The sequence below is a fragment of the Thunnus maccoyii genome, chromosome 16, assembly GCF_910596095.1.
Source record: "Thunnus maccoyii chromosome 16, fThuMac1.1, whole genome shotgun sequence".
NCBI classification, from domain to species: Eukaryota; Metazoa; Chordata; class Actinopteri; order Scombriformes; family Scombridae; genus Thunnus; species Thunnus maccoyii.
Window position 1 is genome coordinate 25,476,639 of NC_056548.1, and position 24,369 is coordinate 25,501,007.

At 37.4% G+C, this 24,369-nt stretch overlaps 1 protein-coding gene and 1 long non-coding RNA gene across 3 annotated transcripts; one reads left to right on the top strand and one right to left on the bottom strand.

Moving 5' to 3' along the window:
* kcnk17 (potassium channel, subfamily K, member 17) lies at positions 1–5,710 on the top strand. 2 transcript variants are annotated; one of them, XM_042436918.1, is made up of 5 exons: positions 1–308; positions 1,907–2,021; positions 3,557–3,723; positions 3,849–4,017; positions 4,221–5,710. In XM_042436918.1, exons 1-5 carry the CDS (start codon positions 93–95, stop codon positions 4,466–4,468), a joined length of 915 nt encoding a protein of 304 aa, XP_042292852.1. In that variant the 5' UTR covers positions 1–92; the 3' UTR covers positions 4,469–5,710. The 2 variants fall into 2 exon arrangements, with proteins under 2 accessions (XP_042292852.1, XP_042292853.1); XM_042436919.1 differs by having other exon boundaries at positions 216–2,021; positions 3,549–3,723.
* On the bottom strand, positions 4,330–24,306 carry LOC121914003. The gene is made up of 3 exons (XR_006100433.1): positions 24,239–24,306; positions 22,170–22,211; positions 4,330–4,415 (listed from the first exon to the last, which is right to left on the bottom strand). It is a non-coding gene; the product is annotated as an uncharacterized LOC121914003 (long non-coding RNA).
* Positions 24,307–24,369: the final 63 nt, after the last annotated feature.

Here is a 24,369-nt window from a genome sequence, read left to right on the forward strand (position 1 = left end):
GCAGGTAAACCCTCACTCATCACTGTCCCCAGTTGCTGAGGTTGAGACGCTGAGCTTGCCTGGATCTACAAAAGTTCTACCAAGGAACCAAGATGGTAATCAAAGAAATGTTAAATTTGGCCAGGGTGCCCTCCATCCTCATACTCGGGCTGGTTTACGTGACCTACGTGCTGATTGGCGGCGTGGTTTTCTGGAAGTTGGAAGGAGATCTCGGGCGAAAGGACATCGGTCATTTACTGTTGAACAAAGAAAGGCTGCTCACGACGTACACCTGTCTGAACCAAGAGGGCCTGATGGCAGTGGCTCAGGTGAGGCACTCAGACATGAAACATCAAAAGAAGCAGGTTAATCAATAGAAAAGAAGTCCATATTCCCTCCTCACTTTTTGTCCCAGAGTAAGGAGAAAACCTGTCAAAATGTTTTAATAAGGCAACACAGGCAAACACAGTTATAGATGTCAGAACATTACACTTCCAGACATTCTTTTGCAAGGGACCTTCTAACATGCAAATCTAAAGGGCAACATTTCACACTAGAGCTGCTACTACCTGCTGCTGTATAGTTATATAAGTCAACCTGTGGGTTTTACTGAGAGACCGCTTTATTTATATTGTTTTGTCTTTTTCTCATTCTGTTAATGGACAAATCTCACCATCATTAAAATACTTACAGCATACTTCAACAGACTGAAACCATTCTATGTCTAATGATAAATATCTACTGATTTATTTCCAACTGGCATACATTTATTAAATTTTGCACTGTTTCAATGTTTAGTCATACATAGTGGCCAATGCAGCCACTTTTCAAATAAATTTAAGACTCATACTTAGCAGTTTCATACACTGTGTTATTTAATCTTCACTCAAATAAATCACTCATGTCATCAACAACTGCAGTAGGACAAACGTTCAACAGGTGGCACCATTCAGCAATTTAGGTTTGTCAGAAAAGACCAGTAAGCAACTCTGCCACTGACAAAAGCTCCAAGACAGAGCCGTTTCTAATCTCATACAGCTGAAATGAAAAACAAAAGAAACAATGAGACCTATTTGGAATCTGGAGTGATGTTTATGTGGCAGAGAGGCAACTTCTTCCATGCAAATATCAGCTTCAGCAGCCTTTCAACACTGCACATTCTGCTTTGCCTGTGTGTCTTGCCCTGACTTGATTTACACAGCAGCAAAGTTGTACAATCCTCTCCCTGGAAAGTACGGAGAATTTATCACATCTTTTGATTCATATGGAGAAAAGCATGTTATGTTGCACTGAGTTGGAGAGAAATCTCTTCCAATAATTGTATTAAAACATGAAATTAAAGGCGGTGCAGGTGCCTTCACGGAGCACATTGAGGTGGAATGAAGATATAAAAGCTGGGAGAGTCAGAAATAGAGTCTCAGAACAAAGATTGCAATTCATGTCCTGTCTGTTAGCTTTTTACAATTAGCCAACACTTACCACACCTGTTGGGGATTAGGAAGTATTGCATCGCTGATGAATGTAAAGGTTTAGATAACAAGGCCAGAGGTCTCAGACTGTTATTTCTTTGGCGTAATTTCACACATGGATGATGAGCTCAAGACTTTTATGTAACAGACTATGTCAACATATTGGCTCAGTGCTGAGAAGGGTTTTCTCTGGGTCATGCAGACAACTGTACTGTATTGACCTGGAATGGCCTCAGAGTACCCAAATACCCCTAAAAGATTTGGATCAATATGTGCAGGGGTCAAATAACTGAGTCATGATGTTAGACCTAAGTCCGAGTCATGACAAATGATGATGGTGATGACAAATTTAATTTCCAGAAAATCTCCTTACAGAAATAGTTTGAGTCTGAAATTGACTTTAAACACAAGGAGTTTAAGCTTTTTAGCTCAGTTTGTGATTTTGATTGGTTTTTCAGGTTGTTCAAGATGCTTCAAAGGTGGGCCTGAGTTTGAAAGGCAACAACACAACGGACGGCTTCTGGAAATTCACCAGCTCAGCTGTGTTTGCTGCCACTGTGGTCACAACTATAGGTTAGACATTACAAGATGAATTCTAAGAAATCTGGTGTAGAACCTAAACACTTGATGACTTGTGGTTTTTAAACTGGTCAATGACCCATTTGACCAGTATTCATGTTTTCTGTTGGGCTTTTTTTGGAGGAATCACTAAATCAGTATTTTAATACTCTTATATTGTATTGTATCTTAGATGTGCCAAAAATGGCATTTATCCAAACTTGTATTCCTGTCAGTGTAAATAGGCCTCTTCAATCCACTAGAATAGAAGAATAGAATAGAATAAATGGCTTTATTGTCACTGCACAGCAGTACAACAAGATTGAAGGTGCAACTTCCTGAAAGGTGTTAAACAAGAAAAGAATATACTGTACATACGACTATAAGAATAGACAGTCAAAGCAGTGGATGACTACGGGTGAAATAAGAGATAAAATATATTCATTAAATATTAAATACATAGTTAATTTAAAATATTTCTCCCTAAATTAAATTATTAATTATTTTAGAGATTTCTGAGCAGAAATTTGTAGGTGGGATTTTTTAGAAATTGATTACACAGCATTTAAAAAAAAAAAAAAAAGATGCCAGTTACTCAACCTTGATGAGGAGGGTCAACTATGTTGATTAGGATTATAAATCAGACCTCCCACCTTTACCCTGTTCTTGAATATCTAATATATATATTATCTAATCAAAACAATTTAATTGGTAAAGCTTGTAGAGGTTTATACACGTAATGAGTGTCTCTTCTACCCCTGTCATGATGACTAACAGGCAGTTATGTATTTCCATGTGTAGTAATATATTTCATAGCTTATGTAATTTTGTTACATTTAATCTTTGTAGAAACATAACAGTGAAGTAAGGTGGGTGGGTTTGCAGCTATTTAAAAAATGGCGTGACTCACTTGACATATTCAGCTGTAAAAATGAAGCTGAAATGAAGAATAAATTAGATAAACCACTTACTGAACAGTTAAAGGTCCCTTGAGGCACATTTAAAGACTATGAAAAAAACTCAGCCTTAAATAATAGTTTTTGCCTGATAATGGTTTTTTAGTTCAGTTACCTTGTTAAAAATATGTTAAAGTGACATCTATTCCTTCTCCCTCATTTAAAAATCTAGAACCTATGAATATGTAACTATTTTTCATGTTAAAATTTGAACTGCTGGATATGAAATGTCCCCTACTTCACTGAAATGTGTGTGCATTGGAGGCTTCACATTTCCAAGTTACATACTGGAACACGATTGGCTCCAAACTAGTGGTGATGTCATAAATCATGCTCGTAGTGACACGCCTTAAACTCAGATTTAAGGTGAGTACAAAAAAACTTTCCTCCTTCAGTAGATGAATGTGAAATCAGCCTTCAAGTCTTAAACTCTGCACAACTGTCATTCTGCACAGTGGAACTCAAACATCCAACTGGGGGAAAAAAACACATTTTTGACTGGAGACCAAAATTACTAATACCTTACTGAAGAACTTTTCCTCTCCTCCGCAGCCTTGTTCTCCTTCCACATACTAACAACTTACAGTTTTGCAGGTTATGGGAACATGAGTCCCAGCTCTACAGCTGGACAGATCTTCTGTGTGTTCTTCGCACTATTTGGCATCCCACTCAACATGGTAGTGCTCAACAGGGTGGGCAAATACATGCTTGCTATAGAGAGGAACATCTCTGACTTCCTACATGGGAAGACTGGACGAAGGGTGAGGAGATCTTTAATCACCTGGTCTAATATCTAAGTATGGTTCATTTTCATATCACTCTAGTTCTTGTTGACCAAGTCTAGAATAGATTTTTCATCTCTGTTCTCTCCCACATCTCACTGCAGCGGTGTACCCGCTTCTTCGTCCATCTGGTGTCTTACCTGACTGGAGTAGTTCTCTTCTTCATTGCGCCCATGATTGTATTCCAAATGCATGAGGGCTGGACCTACTCTCAGACCATCTACTACTGCTTCATCACCCTCAGCACCATTGGCTTTGGAGACTTTGTGGCAGGTACAGCACAGTAATAATCACCCTGAAGTTCTCCTAAAAAGACAAAACACACTGTAGTGCTGATTGTGTTCCTGAGTGGTAAGACCATATACAAGCATTTTCTTATAAGCTGCTTCACTGCAATTTGTGTTTTATTACTTCATTTGATAATTTTTTTTGTCAGTGCACTATAATTTAGCATTTACTAAGGCTTTTCTTTACAGACAGCAATCCAGACAGAGTATACCCAGAGTGGTACAGCGTCCTCATGGCCTCCTGGATCTTCTTCGGGCTGGCCTGGCTGGCCCTCATTATCAACCACTCCATCGACATCCTGGAGCGGCTCAACACCCACTTCAAACTGCGGTGGAGTAGACAAAAGGAGGAGGAAAAGCCTGGCAGTGCAGAGTCTGACAACCCTGAAACACAGGTGGAGGAGGATGAGATAAAGAAGCCCCCAATAACTCAGTAAACTACAAAATAAGCCAAAGATTGACCTAGTTATAGATGTTATCTGTCTGTAGAGCGGGACCTGTAAAACAGGCGTAAATGATGGAATATGGCAAAGCCATGGCGAGATGTGTGCACGTGTGTGTGTAATAAGACTGTAAATGTTGAGAGGCTGTGATGATTTAATGTTTCCAAGCAATGGTTTGTGATTTTAATCCCTCTCTCCTTGCATGTCACTAAAAATATTGACTCGTTTTTGTTGAGTCATGTTTGTTTGACAGTGTGCAATATCCACATGCTGTTTAGTAGATTTCCCAAACTGTAAACAAGTGACTTCATTCCAGTACTTGTTATTCTACCTGGTAAAAGAAGGCCTTTGAGATTAAAATCTAGAGAGGGATGCTGGGTCAACACTTACTTTGCCCCATGTATCATGTATCTGTCCATGGGTTAGTGAGCGGTCAATGGAAAATTTCTGTCTGTCAGTCTGTCAGTCGCTCTTTGACCTCTGAGTGTTGTTACCTGACCACAAATCAAGTCATTCACCAACTCAGTGGCATTTTGCAACTGACCGTCTGAGCAGCAAAATGACACATACATCAGGTGTTTTTGAATTACTGTTGATATCTGTACTCAAAACCACAGTAAATAAAAAATACATGTAAATAATGTGAATTATTTTGCATTATATACATACTTAAATGACACTTTGCATTGCCACCATACAGAGCATTGTTAAGGCTTTTATTGATTATCAACAATCAATCAACTTTCTTTCTAGTCAATATTTCATTTTGCTTTGAAGTTTATGTAATTAAGAAATGCTCAATTTCTGTGTGGATCTTGAATATCTCCTGTACATCCATGTAAATGTAATTAGTTTACGTTTTTCACTTCACATTTATGTCCTACATTATGAAGAGTTTCTAGTAGCACTTGTACCACTTATCAATGCTGAAATTAGCCCTGCATCCACTAGATGGTGTAACTGCACTACAAAAATGAACCAAACCAAACTCAAAGCAGCAAATACAAGCTGTATACTCAATATTGTTGTGATTATATAAAATTATTATATACATTGAACACAGTCCTTGCAGTCAATGTAATTCCTACTCTTCGGAGAACAATATTATGTCCAATTCAAATTGCAATGTGTGAAAATACAAACAAACTCAAAGCCAATCTTTTGCTTTAATGCAATGTCTGTCCGATGTCATTTCTTGTACTTTTTGCATGTTTAAATAAATGTGTACAGTAATAATTTTGTAGTTTTGTTATCTCTGTGTACTTCTCTTGACAATGGCCCACACAAGGATAGGACAATACAGGACACAGTAGGACTCAGAGGTGCAAATGCCTCTCATGGCTCATATATCCCAGAGCAAGTCAGGAAACACTGAGGAGGAGTGAACGATAAAGACAGACGGCGAGCAGCAGGGACGAGAGAATGGAAAATGAGAGATGGATAGCAAGACAATTGGTGGGCGATTTCTGAAGGAATGTGCAAAATTCCAAACAGCAGAAAAAGGACAGCAAAGGGGGATTTCTGCTTTTTTCTTTGTATGGATAGCGGGAAGTACGAAGGGGAAATAGAGTGAGTGTGACAGGACTGTGACCGTTGTACAACAAAACGCCACATACCTGTTTGGCCACGGTTCAATGAGGACTCAGTATGTGTGAGGAGACCTGGTGCCTCTCACGTATCCTGCATATTGTCCAGAGTGAGACAAGACTCTGGAACTGAGGTGTCAAACTTGTGTTTGTTGGATATTGGCCCCATCATTATCATCTATCTTCATTCGGGTTACACAAGGGAAATCGTCTCAAAGCAAAAGTACAGAAGTAGTTGAAATCAAACTGTGAGTCATTATTTTGTTAGGACCAATACTGGTACCCAATGGAAGGGTGAGAGAACTCATAAGAAACTTAGCTGCAGTGTTCTAAAGTTACTCAATCTTATGTTCATGGAAATGGAAACTTTCACTGACTATGCAGGAACTATGTGTTGCTCAGTAGGTTGTAGTGGCACATGGGCACATAAACCTCTGACACCAGCCACACAATAGTTCATCCCATCTCATACTAGCATTCAGCATTGACATTTTCATTACATAACCATGATCATGATCACTTTCATGCCTTGACCACATGGTTGTATTTGCTCAACCTTGGAAGATAATAGTCTAAAGCTCTTTTTAATCTTAATGATAGCACTCCATCATCCAAGAACTATTAACACATCAATGGGCCACACCACTGCACTGGACGACATGTTCCTTCATTACCATGAACACACACAAAATACTCACTAGAGCACCAAATGTGGATAATCCACAGCTGAAAATAGTCCCCAACAAAGACAGTATTTCCTCCTGTTAGTGTATTGTTTGCTAAAATCTACAGTGACCAGCCTTTCTAGGAAATGACAGAGGCTTTTTTAATGTAACAATACATACATATTCAGTAGCAATGTACAGGTTTGGGCTGAGTGCCACAAGCAGGGCAGGGAAGTCAGAAAGACTAACTAATGCAATGTTTAGGTCTTTTCATTAAATGCAAAATAATGCCATTACATCATTATACAATGGAGTACTTTGCTGTCTTTTCATCAGTTTCTTTCAACAATGCTTTGGAAAGAAGAAAATTCTACATCCTCTGTGTAGATTCACTTCCATTGCTAGGATTTGTCCTCTGGAGCCAGAACCACAACCAAGGCTTCTCTGAATGAGAGGGAAAACCAACAACCAAACTAGTCAGTGTTAGAAAATGGCAAAGCATCAGTTTACAGTATATGCAGGTTTATCAAAATGTGTCTTTCAACTTGCATAACAAACCAAATGTAACACACAGTGCAAACTCTAGAATATTTGAAATGTGTAGGTGTGTTTGCTTGTTGGATTCTCATGTAACTGTCTGCGTGTGGAGCGGCATATTATACAGTTAGCACTTACACAGATATGCAGCTGCTAACTTTACAGCTGTCATTGCTTGTGTTATATTATTCCATTTCATGTAGACTGACAGTTGTTTGACATTTAATTTAAAAAAAAGCATACCCAGTATATGTAAGAACCCTTTGCAAGTTCAACATGTGTGCCGTACTGACATATACACACATTCACCCAAAAACATGTTCCACAGACACACACTAAACAAAACAAATCCTCATATGAACATACATACAGTACACAACAAAGGGTCTGTACATCACATCTGCATACACACTGTAGGAACAGCAGGCAAGTCACATGAAATGCATCTCAACTGACCTATTGGTCATGTGGATGTGCTTTAAAAGTAACCTATTTACTGGACTGTCGGACCTCGCATGCCAATTCAGAGATCAGTTTTGAGGGATGTTGTTTTTAAAGAACACAGAGCGACATCAACAAAAGAGCACTTTAGATGGCAGACCATATTTCTTCTGCTAAGGCTTTTAACACATCTTCTGTTTAAACAGGAGACATGCCAGACAGCTAAAGCTTTGTGCAGACACATATGATTGAGTTTTTAATGTTATACAAATATTATACCATATGCTTTAGTGTTAGTGACTTAAGCCTGTGTCTTTATCTGTAAGTCACTTCATTTGCTCTCCATTGCTCCCCATAGAGTGCAAATGAGGTACCATAATCATAACGGGTGACATCATGGCCCTGTGTTATTATAAACTAAAACCATGTTGGATTAGTATTAAATCTTTATTGGGTTTTTTTTGTTGTTGTTCATGGTACAGAAAGCAATTATTTGCCACTAATGATAGAATTTCTTTCTCTAAGCCAACTTTAAACTGCTGCTTAGATTCTCATGCTTCATGCAACCTGTACAATGTACGGAACTTAAGTGGTACACAGGAAGTGACATGTGTACTCTGCAGGAAATCTAAACCTACAGTCGCTCTGGTGCTTCTGGCAGTTTTGAATCAAAAAACGACATTACAGCCCTGAAGTCTCGGATCAGCAAGTTTATGGAATTGGTGCACTTCAACAGTTTACTAAGATTCAATTAAGTGCTTTTAACGTCAAGGCATTTCAAACATTTGATAAAGATGATTAATAGTAGAGACAATATACAACTCATATAACTTACATAGCCCAAACACCCAAAGGTCTTTGCCTTTCTCTTCACATCAAAAATGATGTTTTTAGCCAACAGAACAAGTATTTAAGACTTTTTTGACTGGATTATTTGTGGGTACATATTCAAGGTTACAGAATACAAATCTAGCCTTCTCTTGATTTCTACCCACAAGGCAATAACAAAACCAAAAGAATGCATCATTTCCTCAATACCATCATTACATTTTTGATCATTTTCTAATCCCCATCTGAAAAACATTTGTCTTGCTGAAAGGATCTGAGATACTGACTCCTGGTATCAGGTATGTCTCCATAAATGTGGTATATCAAACATTTCCTCTCGATAGAGTGAAATTCATAAGAAATTCCAATTAAATCAAAAAATTATTTTAAAAGAGTATGAATTGATCATAAAGCCAACTGTAATCTTTTAAAGCAGGAGGACATAGCAATATTCCTCCAGTCATTTAACCCTTTGTTTCCATGTGTAAGAGACTGGCCTGAGCAGTTTATTATATACAAATTCTGAACAAAGCATATATGTCAAAAAGTGTTTCATAGGAATATAAAATTCAATTCTTATCAATAATATAATTTAAAAAATATTCCTTTTAAGATGTTTATTTCCAAACACTAGGTGAACCATCTACCAAAATCTTGGAATTGAATGATATAATTTGTTACAAAATCCAACTTCTACTGAATCTGGTGTGAAATACTGGAAATTAAGCCGTGCTTTTATCATTTCTTTAAAGAAATGACACAATTTAACGATAAATGACTATTGCAAAAGACTTTTATGGGTCATATTTCTAAACTTCAGTATTTTACACGTGGTTTACGAGCTCCTGGATCTGAGGTTGTGAAGAATGACAGAAATGTGGTTAAAACATCTCTGTCTTAAAATATTTTTTCTCTGACTCATATTAAGGCCTTTTCAGCTGCACCCAGTTGCATCACAACATTGCTGTGGTTTTTAATCATTGACGACCTGCTGTGATCATACTGCTGAAAGAGAAACAGCTCGACTGAGATAACTGTGGGAGATAAAGCTAAACTAGGACTGCAATCACAAATATAACTGTTATAAAGCACTAATGCTACAGTGATAGGTCTAAAATTGTTAGCAATAAAAAAACTGTTTCGATGCAGCCCAGGAAAGTTTTACTGACATAATTATTAGTGAGTTATTATTAGGCGTGTACAGATACAGTACTAACTAATTGAGGGCAAAAATCATCAATAACCACAATCTTAGCAGCCATATTTATTACACTTCTCTTTGCTCTCTTTTCAGTCTATCACTCTTTATCTTTCACATTTGGTTCTAGTATTAGTCAACTGATATGTTTGCCTTATGCGTGTCCCTCTCCATCCCACTCATTGGACCTAAACTCCCTGTTCTGAGCCAATAGGAGGACAACATGCACATCCTGCCTCTAAACTCCTGTGTGCATTATTTTCTCTGCCTCCTTCTGACCCAGCTGTCGTTCTGTCATACAGTTAACACCCTGCTAACCCTCTTTAACCTCCTCCAGCCCTGAGTCAAACCTAAACTCTTAACCTCTGTGTTAGTTTGCATTTTTGACCCTGACTGATTGACTGACTTTCTTGTTGACTTTCCCTCAGATGAGTCAACTGGGCTTTACACAAATCCCAACAATTACTGTAATCAGTTGAGTGGACAGATAGGCTCGTGCTGAGTTGACAATAGTAAGCACGCCATGCCACAAACTGGAATGCAAAGATGGAGCCAGAGAGGATAGCATGAGGGCAGATAAGCTCATAGCCAAACAGAACAGATGATTTGCATGAGCTGAATAAGGGAGAGAAATCAACTCTGAAGTTTACGTTTCCTTCACTTGCATCACCCTAAACTCAATTTCCAGTCCTCTTCACCGTCTTCTGTCAGGTCACCTGCAGCTATGATACACTATGAAATGCAAGTGAATGTCTAGAGGTTGTCAGGAGGCAGACTGAAATGTGAGTTTATGTGCTGCATGTGTTTGTCTGGTGAGGGTCACTGACATACATCACCACCTCTCTGCTCGTCTGTCTTTACCCTTACGTCAGCGTGCCTACACAAAGATAGGGCTATAAGCAAAACGTGCATTGATGAACATAGGAGTACGATGTTTGCCCACCTGACAAACACACAGGACCAAGCAGCAAGGTCACACTCAAACTGTGTAACTAACAACAGAGCAGTGCCGGCAGATAATATTCCCAGACCACAGTGACCTGCCCAAAACACAGCAAGAGTTCACCTTCCTCTAAGTACTCATTAACACACACTCACACTCATGCCAAAACATGTCTATATGTATACATGACAAGGTCAAAGCCATGCAGCGAATGACTGTCCGCTCCCAGCTGTTTACACCAACAGAAAGTGAATATGTCGGCACTTTTATGCACCACTATGTATCATACTGTATTTAGACACAGCTTTTCTTTTGATTTAACCCATGATCTTCTAATCGTATTTTATGCTCCATTTGGTTGTACCAAGTCATGTAGACTACACGATAAAACATAAAAATTTGTGTTCCATAACCATTATCTTTATATGAAATCTTAGCAGAAAAGAGTATACTTTTCAAGGCCTTTAATATGTGTGCATGAATCAAATGTTCTGCAAATGTTAACAGTCTACTAGCCATGCTAGCAGCTCTGTGAGGCTCCACTAAGGCCCAGCGGTACTTTGAGCTGAATGCTAACATGCTCACAATGACAATGCTAACATGCTGATGTTTAGCAGGTTCATAACGGTGTTAGCATGTTAATATTTGCTAATTATAGCACTAAACACAAAGTATAGCTGGTGGATATTTAGTCATGAACTGCAGTTTTTGGGCTAGAGCTAAGAGTGGAAGGATTTTCCTTTTTATGTTTTATATCATTGTACAGAATATCTCTGGGTTTTGGACTGTTGATTAGAAAAAACAGTTGAGTTGTCTCATCGATTAATCAAAAGAATAATCAACAGATTAATTGTTACTGTAGTTGTGGGCTGTATTGGACAAATTAAAATTTTGACCCTGTTGATGGTGCTAAATGAAAAGTTGTATTTGTTCTAATTCATCATTTGGGGGACATCAGTGTCTTTATTACATTTGATGCCAATTCACTCAGTTTCAGTTAAAACCACAAACATCTAGGAGGAGAAAAAAAAAGATCATCATCCAGGGACCATGAATGTCTGTTCAGAATTGTGTGCCAATCCACTTTGTAGATGTTAACATATTTCACTGAATAAATGAAAACAAATTTGAACTTCTGTATTAAAAGTTATGGGCTCAAAGTCAGTAAGATTGATCCTCTGGGAACCATGGATATCTGTATCAAATTCCATGGCAGTACTTGTTGAGACATTTCACTTAAAAACAAAAATGTCAACATATGGTGACATCAGAGGAAAAGTCATGGGATCACCACAGTCACATTATTCCTCCACTGGTGACAAAATGTCATGACAATCAATCAAACAGCTGTTGAAATATTTCAATCTGGACCAAAATGGGGGATCAACTGACTGACTGACATTGCCATCAATACAATCGATACAGTCACACCACTAGCATGATTAAAAATTATGTCTAGACAAGAGATTCTTTCTACAGTCTATGCACAACATATTTGCATCATGAAGAAAGAAAGGCATGTATGTTATTGTCCCTGCACTACATTGTAATCATTTTTTATCAAACATCAGCATTTTGCATTGGTCAGTAAGGAGGAAAAAATCCCTAAGGCTACTACTCCCACTAGAAACATGTTCTTGATACAAACGCAGACCATAATTTGTAGATTACAGAACATAAAAGTTGACATTTACTTGACCTCTTGGGCAACAACCATAAATTTCAACATATCTGGGATAATTGAGCTGAAACAGTGGTTTGTTTATACACTCGCTGATAACCCAGACAACTACAAAGATTCAGTGTCACTTTGAGGGCCCTGCGGCAATGTCACAAAAATCACTTTTGTCTACATTTTTGTGTTGAGTTTGTCTGTCTGAGTTTGTCTTTGTCTTAAGGTGAACCTGTGACCGTGTTTGCATGTCTGTGTTTGAGTGCATAGAGTGCATAATAGATTATAGATTAGTGATAACTTGAGGTGCATCCACGGCGTAAACACAATTAGACACAATTAGTTATTTTATATGATTACACCTGCAGCTTTTGAACTCATCCTCAAAATGTGCAGATATATAATTAATAATATTATTTTTTAAATTTCACGGTTGTAATTGGAATATTGTGTATAAGTGTCAAACGCTTCATATAAAGTATACTAAACTTACTTTACTGACAGTTAACTGACCTGTCATGAACTGTTACTCAACAATCCTGACTGCACACAAGTGGGTGTATTCTTGTTGACAGTCCAGACAGCTGAGGTATATATGTCACAGTGCATAGTTCTGGCGTCTGAACTACCTGAGATGTGGTCATTGACTTCAGGCTCCTCTTTGCAGCTAAACATTTAGACAGATTAGCATTTGAAAAAACAATCTGAAACCATAACTTTTGATATCTCAAGATGACAGTGTTGGATGATTAAAAAAGCTGAAAAAAAAAAAAAAAAAAGTTTTGTACTTCAACCATGAGTAATACTGAGTCCACCCTAAAACCACTATAACTGAAAGTCACTCTGCAGGTTGCAAAGCACATGTTGCAGGATATGCCGACTGTTCTACACACTTTCTTAAATGAAAATACTTTTGAAAGGACAAAACAAGACAAGAAAAACTTGACCCTTGACCTTGTGATGGTATGAACTCCATGCACAGGCGTCTTGCAATGCACACCACAAAGTAACTTCACACCAGCTGGCAAATCCTTCTGTAATTGTCAAATTATAACATATGATTGATTAAAAGGTTATATTAGTGAAGGTTTATTGAGCCTGGTGGTAAATGTTATAGCAGCACAGACTGAAAGAAATACTAGTCTACAGAAGACACAGCGTTGTTTTTTGATGAGTTACAATACAGTTACTGTGGGCCTAATAATAAAACTACAGTTTCACTCCTCGACCACACGGAACTCATGTCACATAACTCTTTCCTGTCCCAGATATGTCCTTACATAACAGGCTTTTTTTTCTTTTTCAAAACTTTCCCATCAAAAGATGAAGGCCTGTGTGACTAAAATACTTAAAAGATATAGAGAAGATACGGTATATGCTTAAAGGGTGTGTTTCTCAGGCTGCTGGCTCACATGTTTATGCCTGTTACAGAGTACAGGACAAAGATTTACATATATTTACAGTAACTATTCTTAAGATTGTAAACTTGTGACTGATGTCATATGAGACTGTAATAAAATGCTTGCTGCATTTGCAACTTACAGTTGAATGAAAGTTTTGTATCAGCTTTTTGTGACCTATACAAAGCTGTTGTCAATGCATGGGAAATGTATTTGTAGCATTATACAATGAGGTTTTGAGAGCATTTCATAGGTCCAAGAGGTCAGAGATTTTACTTGATTTGTACAGAGGCATATGATCCTTAAATTAAGGTGAAACTTGAAATTGGAGTCCAAGGGTTTTGTTGACAAAGTTATATTTATTTCCAAGCAATTGGTAATGTACGATCTTGCTATTTAGTGATATACTTGATGAGCGTCAATGATTAAGTTCCTGATAGTGGAGGTAAACTTTGAACTTCTGATATGACGTGTGTTTTGATTTCGTGAGCTTGTTCCAGGATGTTTGTGCCTCTGATACACTGGAAAACCTCATCTTTTTTTCGGGGAAAAGTTGGTCAGTAATATACTATAAAGTCAGAGATTGTACCACCAACCAATAGCATGCCATTGCTCATCCCCTATTTCCTCTTTGGCTTATACCCTCTCTGCAGCCCAGACATGCCTCTGCATGAGCTTAGAGCAGCAACATTAACAACCTGTGGTGTTTACTCAGCAGTTCTGCTTAACTGTTTCAACTGTCACCAGCCAACCTTTTGGAGGAAATACACAAAACTTCAGGCAATAAATCAAATTTAGTATAATAACTAGCTAAATGGAAATTGACAAGACTTGTCACCGGTGACCTTGTGATAATAAAGGAAAAACACAAATGGGTCAATATTGATGTCTGAATCTTATCCTTATCCAGTTCCCTTAGAAGCTCATTAGTCACAAGGTTTCTCCATTGCCCTTTGCTGGGAATCATGGCATAGCCTGGCATTCTGGTAAATCTATCAGTACTTCATACACTGACCTTTCATATTCCGTTATGTAATTACAACACTTGTCCTTCAGCTTACCAGAATTTAAGGATGCAAGGGCATGAATTTGGAGCCATGAGACCATTCACATTTTAACATTCCAAAACCATATGAAGTTTGACTTTTTTGGTACTGTATTTAATTTCATAAACCTCTGAGGATCTCAACTTGTAGTGTCTGACATCTGTTCCTAGTTACTAAGCGGCGCACTACATTTACCCTCCACAATTTAACTTAAGTGTCCAAATTCTGAGAGTGAATGTGTTTTGATAACATTTCTAGTGAGAAATGTGCATGTTATTCTCAGAATCTTTGCTCAGTGAATGTATATGATGTTTAGGTTGTCAGTTATTACAAAGACTTTTTCAGGCTTTCTGTTGTTGCTAAGGTGATTGCTATGGGTACTGCGGAATCATTGTTATTGCATTGTGTAGTTATCTGAGCTGTTATGCTATTTGTGTTATTTGATGATGTTCTTTCAAGAAAAAAATATCGATTTTAGAGCACCCCAGGAATGAAGGATTTGAAGCTTTGTGATTGGCTGAGTGGAGGACCCACCCGGAAGTATTTTCCTCACTGTCAGCGTGTTAAGGTTTTCTTTTAATGATATCTTTAACATTTCTCAACACAAAAACATGAAAGTGTTCTTGTTCAACAATACAAAAGGATAATGTTATGGCCAGAAATAGTGCTGTTCCTGTCATGAGACCAGTTTCCCCCGTGGTTAATGTAGACTTTTCAAAGTATGTTACCATAGAAACTGCTCTGAGATCAGTTCTAATTGCGGGAAAGGTAGCTGTTAATCCACTGCAATTGTTAATATATTGGTAAGCATTCAGGAGGTAGTTTAATACATGCAGGATGTAGCTGAACAAACATTTTGTATCTATAACGAACAAGTTCCTTAAACACAATTTGAAGCGCTGCATAACTCCCACCGACACTGAACACCAACCCAATACCCCATTTCTAGAATACTAGCTAACATATCTGAAATAAACCAACATCTTTACTTTTTCTTAACATAGATTATCTAGATGCAGAGTAATTACTAATTTGGCTGTACTAGATATTTGATATATTCAGTATATATCATTTTAGGATCCTATATTTACAACCCTAAACCAGAAGAACTACAACTGTGGTGCTGATTTGTATCAAGTTGCATGGTGCGGCTCTAAAGAATTGTAGTTTTTAAAAAATATTGGTGTTTTTCCTAAAATTGGAAGTTGTAAATACTGAATTGAGAGTACACTGAGGAGTTAAGGGGATCGTAAACACATTTCTGTAATCAGATTTTAAATGTCTAATTCTTTAGAAAATTAATTTCAACCATATATTACTCATATTTGACAGCACCCCCAGGTGTTGACTATCACATGATAGCTTAGGTCAAGAGCTCTTTATAACAGTTGATCCAATGTCTGTAGCCTGTTTTGTTGATGAATTATAAGCCTTCAAATATACAAAGAGGTCAAGGTTCAAAGGTCAGTATTTCAAAGCAGGAGCCATGTAGAATCTTCATACTGACATATGTTACTCTCCAGGAGTCCTTTCCAACGATGTCTTTGGTTTAGCTCTATGACAAATTTTTAATTTTCTCATTTCATGGACACAAGCCATCCCAGGCCTAGTTTCAGAGAGCACTTTGAGGGCCCAACATATAAAATTAAGCTTTTTGTTTGTTTGATTGTTTGTTTTTAGTGACCACAATGAGTGACCTTCCGAGATTACAATACTGCTGACAATATAAGGCATCACTACAGGCTAGGAGGAAGTCCTGAAGTGCTTACATGGGCTACTTATTACACAACCCTGGAGATTCTTATCTTTATGATTCTTGGTTTTGGGATTTTATGTTAGCATGACATAACCTGTTAAACTGGAATCTGCTTTATTAGCCAATAAAAGCATACAAGAAATGTGTCTTGGCATGGGCATCCCAAAAAACACAACACAGAAGAATAAAAATAGACAAAATTAAAGTAATAATGATCATGAAACAAACCAAGCAATATTAAAATTTAAAATCTTTTTACAGAATAGTAATGGTTTTAAAATGGGATATAAAACTTGAAATGAAATATTGACTGTACAAAGGAAATATGGACTGTGCTAGGGACAAAGAAATGAAGTGTATGAAATATATGACGGTGATGAGCAAACATTAAATGTGTGTATAAATAATTAAATGATGTAACAGTGGAGGTTGAATGCAATACACAGTCTAAGGTCCAGTTTGATGAGATTTAAAAGTGACAAGTGCAGGAATTAAATGAGGGATGTGAAATGTTAAGTCCAGTTTGACAACCCCATCTTCATCCCGTTTATATGGCCATGGTACAAGATTTGATGCGCACGCACACACAAACACACACGTACACACACGCAACAGTGAAGTGCTTTATTGGATGAGGTGGCTCTATATTCATTGAGGAAGACTCAATGTTTTAAGAAAGATGATTTCCTCAGCCACATATTCTTGGAAATATAAAATTAAATGAGCAACGTCACATTTTACAACCGCAGGCTATAAAACTCTAACAGAGACAGTGGTGTTTGGATTTGGGTTGCAGCTGACCGGCAGCAATTTGAAATGAAATGAAGCCCACTGACAGCAGACAACCCAAAACAGTAGTCGAACACACCACATCTGTCCACTTTGTTTCTCAGAATCAAAGGAGAAATAATTAAAACTGATGGCCTTAACATTAACCTATCATATTGTTGAGTTATTAAGGACACTTTTGCGTTTTTGTGTTGAGAAATGTTAAAGATATCATTAAAAGAAAACCTTAACATGGTGACAGTGAGGAAATACTTCCAGGCGGGTTCTCCAGTCAGCCAATCACAAAACTTCAAATTCTGGATTTCAAATTCAACTCATCCCTGAGGCTCTAAAATCTCTGGTTTTTACTGAAAGAACATCATCAAACAGCTACATAAAACAACATAAATAACACGACAGCTCAGATAACTACACAACGCAAAGACAACAATTCAAACCACATGCAACTACACGGTTTCAGCGACAGCAGTGTCCATAGCAACCACTATAGCAACGATAGAAAGCCTAAAAAAAATCTTCATAATAACTGACAAACTAAACATCATATGCATTCACTGAGAAGATCATGAAAATAAAATGCACATTTCTCACTAGAAATGTTATCAAAACATATTTTAATGCCGAAACTATCTTAAAATATTGAATTTTTCACTGAGAATAAAAGCAATGGCATTTATTTTATTATTTTATTCATTTATTCATTTCTTTGTTTTAACAGACAGACAAACTTGACAGTCACATGAGATGGACGCAGGCCAATAGAAAAGAAGAGGTCAAAAAAACAGGTTTCTCACCAGTTTAGAGCTGTTATTGTGAAACTAATATGTTTGCACATGTAGACTAACGTAGCTATTACACATTTTGGTGTGAGACTGAATTGCATTATCAGGGGTATTTTTGCTGACTTTAGAAAACCCCTCCAGAGCAGAGCCACAGAAGACATTACACAACTGTTTTCACAGCCTTATTGGTACTGCCCACGATGAGTTAACTGATGTGTAAAATGAGTGGAGTACTCATCTAAGATCTGCTAAACAGCATTCATTTAGGGTAGACTAGCAGATCATGAATATCTATAGGCCTCAAGCCCCTGTCTCCTCTCTTGTGCAGCCACCTAGTATTTTCATGCTGATCATGTCATTGTTTCTACTGTGATACCAGAAAACAAGTCTACAGAAGAAACCAGTCTTAATGAACAGCATTCATTTCACAATCAGGACAAACTGGTCTCTCAAAAGATTATTAAATAGGGACTGTCTCTCCATGTCTAACTAAACCTGATGATGAATTCTGTACTAGATAAGCACACTGTACAATGACAACTTTACAATCTAAATTCTGTTGAAATAAAACCAGAATTGCCCTTATCAACGGTGTCATGGCAGAGGGATTATGGTGCAAAGTTGCACAATAGCAGAGCCCAGAGGCATAAAACTGCCAAAGGGCTTGTTTTTTTATGCAGGGTGAAGGATAACAATTTGTAAGCATGAGCATTGGTTTTACTAGTCCTACACAATGACATAATGGTGACAAAATACATGAAAGGTATCCTCAGGTAGTCTGAAAAAGTTGAATTACCCATATCATAGTGAGCTTAGCGTGGGATCTTTTTTACGGGATTCAGGATTTGCAGTGCAATGAGTCACAGAAACCTTGATAGTGAAATCAGTGCAGCACCTCACCTTGAGGCTATCTGTGGTTCACATTTCATTCAGTGTACTTGTTGAATGCTAATTTGCCCTCTAGCATTCTCTGAAATAAGCTTAATCAGCCAGTAACACAGGTTTCCAGCATATCAGTAGCTGTTATAATTTATATGGGGGTGTATGTGGTGAAAAAGTATAAATATCACATAACCTATGTAAATAAGCAGCTATTTGAATACCTGGAGGTGGTGATTTTGAGATAATGAACTATTTAAACATATTAGTTTCTGTGGGTTTTTTTTTCTTTTAAGCTCATGTGTACTTTAAAGAAAGACACAATGCAAATAAAAGAGACTGCTGATATTATCAAACTTGAGAAACTTCAGATTATTATCTACATTTACCCACAAAAACAATATCAGCGTGGTTAGTCCTCCGATGTTCATGATTGGGAAACACATAAAGATGCACGCTCATAGAGACAAACAAATATCAACCAGAAGCAAATTAGCTGGCTGATTGTGCAGGTTTCCTTCCCACCCAGAAGCTCGGGAAAAAAAACCACAACACAAACATAAAACAATGGGACTAGGAAGCAGTTCTTCAGTCATTTCACATGGTCAAATCACTGTACACACCTACACAAGCTAAAAATAATCCTTTCCAAAGGGATGGCATACAATATTACTTAACAAACAGGAAGAACGTACTATAAACAACTCAGACATTTCAGTGATTGGGGGAAAACTGAATGGATATTTAAATATTGGGCTTCATCAGTAGAATCAGAAGTGCTTCTTGTTGTGATGTTTACTACAGCAACAGTTATTCAGGTCATGATGATAATAATAATAATAATAATAATAAGGGAAACTTTATTGCTGCCTGTGGGAAGGTCAGAGGCCATGATCTACTTCTGAACTACACTACCATAGCTGTCTTGCTCAAGGACACTTTTGCAGTGCTTGCCAACATGTCGACCGCTTGTAACCTAGTTGAGTAATAGTGTGTTAAATAAACTTGACATCCTGCTGCCCTAGATGTGCTGCAAATATATACAGATGCAAACAACAACTGCAAGAGTCTCTCTCCTCTCACAAAACCACTTTAATCTTAACTGATCAGTTTTTTGAGATGAAATTAACACACAGCTTCTTCTCTGCGTTGTGAACTTGAGATTCTTTCTTTTGTGGAGAGAAACGTTGTGACATGCAAAGTAACGATCCTACTGTATGCCAGCTCATACTATCCAGCTTTTACCTGTAATTTTGTTCTTCTCATCTGTGTGAATAAATAGCATGAGCCCAAAGCAGCTTTTTCCACTTGTTGTTTTAGGTTCGTCATTAAATGTGTATTTTATTATGCTCTCTTACATTGTTGCTACAGCCTGACCTTCACTGTTGCTACAAGTGAACAGTGTATCAAAGCTATAATTGTGTTTGGTATGAAAGTGTGTGTGTGTGTATGTGCTACTTGAGAAATATGACTAACTAAACTGAATGGGTCACACTTTCCAGCTTCAAGATAAAAATCTACATGCAACAAATAAGGCAGTGATGCAAAAAAAAAGACTGTGGCTGGTTGGTTGGTTTGTTTTGATCAGAATCATTTCTCTAAAAGACTGCGATAATTGTGTTGTTGTGATCGTCCTTGTCTGTTACTACAGGTTTTAGTATTCAAAGTAAAAGTCAAGGATGCTATTTATGCAGCAGTTCGGGGCTTTCCGAGATGTTGCTCTCATTTGAGACTTTTGCTCACTAAATGAAACATGTGTTAATGCATCCAAAGTTGATACTGTGTTATCTGATGTGGCTCTTCCGGTTGTCTTATCTAGCGTGCCTGGAACTCCGGAAGTCCCCTTGCATCCCAAAGGGCTTTTCACAAGACCACCATGATAGCCTTCACCAGCTCTACTGTATGTGGTATCTCTGAACATCTGCCGATGTTTGGCCCTACACTTAGTATGCTGACAGCCCAAAGGGACCAATTGAGCGACGTTTATGAAAGATCCATCACTGTAGGTTTACAGGAAAACAATAGTGACGTCAACATCAGTGGGCTACATTCTTTCTCTCCACTTTTATAGCAACATGTGAACAAACAAAACTTATACTCCTTAAGATTGTTAAGTGGTCTAAATCTGCTTCACATGGTAGAAACTGTATAACACCATGTGACTGCATGGAATGTTTTTCTTTCTCATCTATGAAAAGCAGGATAAAACAATATCATAAACCAAAATAATGACTTGGCAAAGTGAAAGAGAAGTCATTTCATAACTTTGTTATTTTCAGTGTTGTCCTCTGTTGACGCTGACATGTTGTGAATTTATCTTATATGTAAGAAGGTCAAATTTTTCACTAAGTGTTTATACTACAAACGAGGCATGAATGTTATGTAAGAACTTTTGTATGTCAGGACATTGTTTGCTATGCTGAACTGTGCCATTGCTCATCTCTGATCTCTGTCCCCACTACAAAGACAGCGGCAGATCTGCGTGCCAGCACACATTTAGAAAGTACATGCTTTGGCACAACTCTATAAGAACATTTTTTTTTTATCTGTTCATGCTAGACTGCATATTGATATTTAAATAGCAGGTATATTTTTATTTTAAAGGAATAAGTTGACATTTTGGAAAGCGTTAGATGACGCCAGCAGGTGGTTGGCTTCAGTTTGTGTAAAAACTAGAAATAGAGAGGGAAATAGCTGCCAAAATATCCAATCTTGCAATGGCATGTCTGCTTGTGGTGACTGCAGCATTTAATAAATGTAGCGTTTCATTCATTCAAAAAATAAGTTGCCTCTGAACATAATTGAGCCAGCAATTACTTTTCATCATAATGTTACTGGAAAGACAATTTAGTAGTATATAAATGTAATTCTTAATATAACAAATAAACCCTCAGAGAAGGCGTGAATTTCTATTTTCCTATTTTCCACTTTTTGAAGAGATAACACTGTTTTCACAAGTCTGAGTCACAGCTTAGGTTGAGATGAACTTCATAAAACTTGATAAAACTGCAAGGACCTGAAGTGAAAAACTACTGTGCATGGATCTGAATGACTTAATATAATGCATCTTGTTTATGCCTATAGAGTGTATTATAGAGTGTAGTTTCAGCCTTTGTAATGCAACCATGTATCATACTAGATTATGATTGATGATATCATTGATCTCTATTTACTTGTTCAGGAGGCGGTTGGATGGTCCGTAAAGCCAGCACAGCCTGCAGAAACATGAAAGGAGAATCATGTCATTAACACAATTATTGTTTTGAAGTTAACCTAAATAGTTTAATGAAAGAAGATCTTGTGTGTACAATTAGTTAGACTGTGCTGGCAGGTTAATGTAGGCTACTTCTGACTCACTAAAAATGTAAGGTCAAAGGTGTTCTTTGGGATAATAAAGGTGTTTTTTGCTGTTGGATATCCAAATAAAGGACAAACAAAATCTAAGCACGCTTTCACGTTGTTCATTCCTCTGCTCTGTAAAAAGAACAGGTTAACACTTGCATTACCACATCCTGCACTAAGCTGTATAACTACACAGTCAGTTCTGTTTCACTAGCCGTAACTTGTTGCTGTGAACGTGACACTGGCTTTTATAAAGTTTCACCTACATTTTAAACATAGGCGATGCAAAACTTTCCCTTTGATGTAATCACGTCACCCGTTTGTTATGACAGGAAGCTTAACTTGACACTGTAAAAACTTAAAATCATTTGCACCTATTACTGAAAGAAGCAAAGCATAAGAGAAATGTGTGGGAGTGCAATTTCCTAAAAACGCACCACTGGGGTTTAACTTTGACTTAACTTGTACTTGTGCTGCAGAAGCATAAAATTAAAAAAAGAAACACACACACACACACACACAGAACCACACTGGGAAAAAGGGCCTTAGGCAAGCAGAACAGTAGTGATCATGATGCAATGTCTTCTTGTCTTGCATGCCATGAATTCTCCCACAGCCTCCAACTTACAGTTGGACCATAACTACGCTGAGGTCTTGTGACAGCCATGATTTCGGGAGTGTAGATCAATATGATTTTTCCTTTTCTCACACCCTCTGATGCAAACTAACGCAAATTACATGCTGTGTTCATTTCTGAACCTTGACTGACAGGAACGATCATAATCTCGTGGATTCAATGCCTGAAGATCACCGGCTATACTTAAACAATAATCAATATATCTGTTACTTTGTTTGATCTTTGCTCCTTTCAGCATTGACAAAGAAAACAGAACGCATCACCTGAGCAAACACTTGAGCAGTTGAGGTCTGGACGTCGACACAGGTTAACTTTAAGATGCACGTCCTTCTACAACTAATCACCATCTTTCACCACTTCTTTTGCAAGTTTACTGCATATTGATGAACACAATCTTCCCAAACACCCTAAAGAGATATTTAGGCCACACCTGGTTTCTTGACATATCAGACATGTTCTTGGCTGTGTGGAGAATGTCTAGAATGACTGCTTTGATATTTACAGTATATATAATAGTGTTTTTACTGTCTGTGCTGGTATTCTTTAAAATCTCACTATTTGCAGGCAGATGAATCTATATAAACACATGGAGCCTACGCAGGGGGAGGCAGATACAGTTGCACTGCTTAAGTCAATCTTTGCCCATTTTCAAGTCCTCACAGTTGATAACAAGAAACAGCATCAAGAAGAATCAATTAAAAGTCTTTCATGCTGGAGTTTTGAGGCTGGAAATCAATATGATCAATGGCAGCTCAACCTGATATCTGCACTGTTAAATCTGGAACTTTAATGCATTAATCCAGACTGTCATCTGGTGAAGTTATGTTAAATATGCAGCCACTTTAAATTAGAATAGAAAATTATATAGCAGTACCGCAAGATGTAAGAATTCATCATAAACTCACCAATAAGAAAATGAATGGAAAAAGAAATAAAAAATGACAGTTAAAGTTAGAAACAAATGATACTTTTTAAAAAAATTTAAATTAATTTCAATGGTCTTCATTTGTATCACTTCTTATTGTGATGTATGAATTTTCTAGAATTAAGTTGAGTTTGGTTCTCTGCTGATCCTTACACTGCTAAAAGTATGGATTTAAGCTTTATTAGCTAAAAATAGCACTTTGGTTTAGAAAATAAAACTCCAGAAAGTACATTGAAAAAAAGTGAAATTTGTATCAACCTTTGAGTAATTATATTAAATGAGTCATAGGCTGCAGTGGTTGGAAAAAGTGAACACTAAATGCTTTAAGTAACACTTACTTCTGAATGTCTTATCTCAGCAGCTGAGCACCTGTAGTCAAAAAAAAAAAAAAAAAAAAGACAAACTGTAGACTGTAGGAGTAGGTGACCCCCCTCCTTACCCTCCTCCTCCTCCTCCTCCTCCTCCTTGC

What these genes read in the sequence shown, in the direction of transcription:
- kcnk17 (XM_042436918.1), top strand. Translation starts at nt 93, where the DNA reads ATGGTAATCAAAGAAATGTTAAATTTGGCCAGGGTGCCCTCCATCCTC. An exon ending in CACTGTGGTCACAACTATAG is followed by an intron (nt 2,022 to 3,556) that starts GTTAGACATTAC and finishes ACAGTTTTGCAG; the next exon opens with GTTATGGGAACATGAGTCCC. An exon ending in CTTTGGAGACTTTGTGGCAG is followed by an intron (nt 4,018 to 4,220) that starts GTACAGCACAGT and finishes TTTTCTTTACAG; the next exon opens with ACAGCAATCCAGACAGAGTA.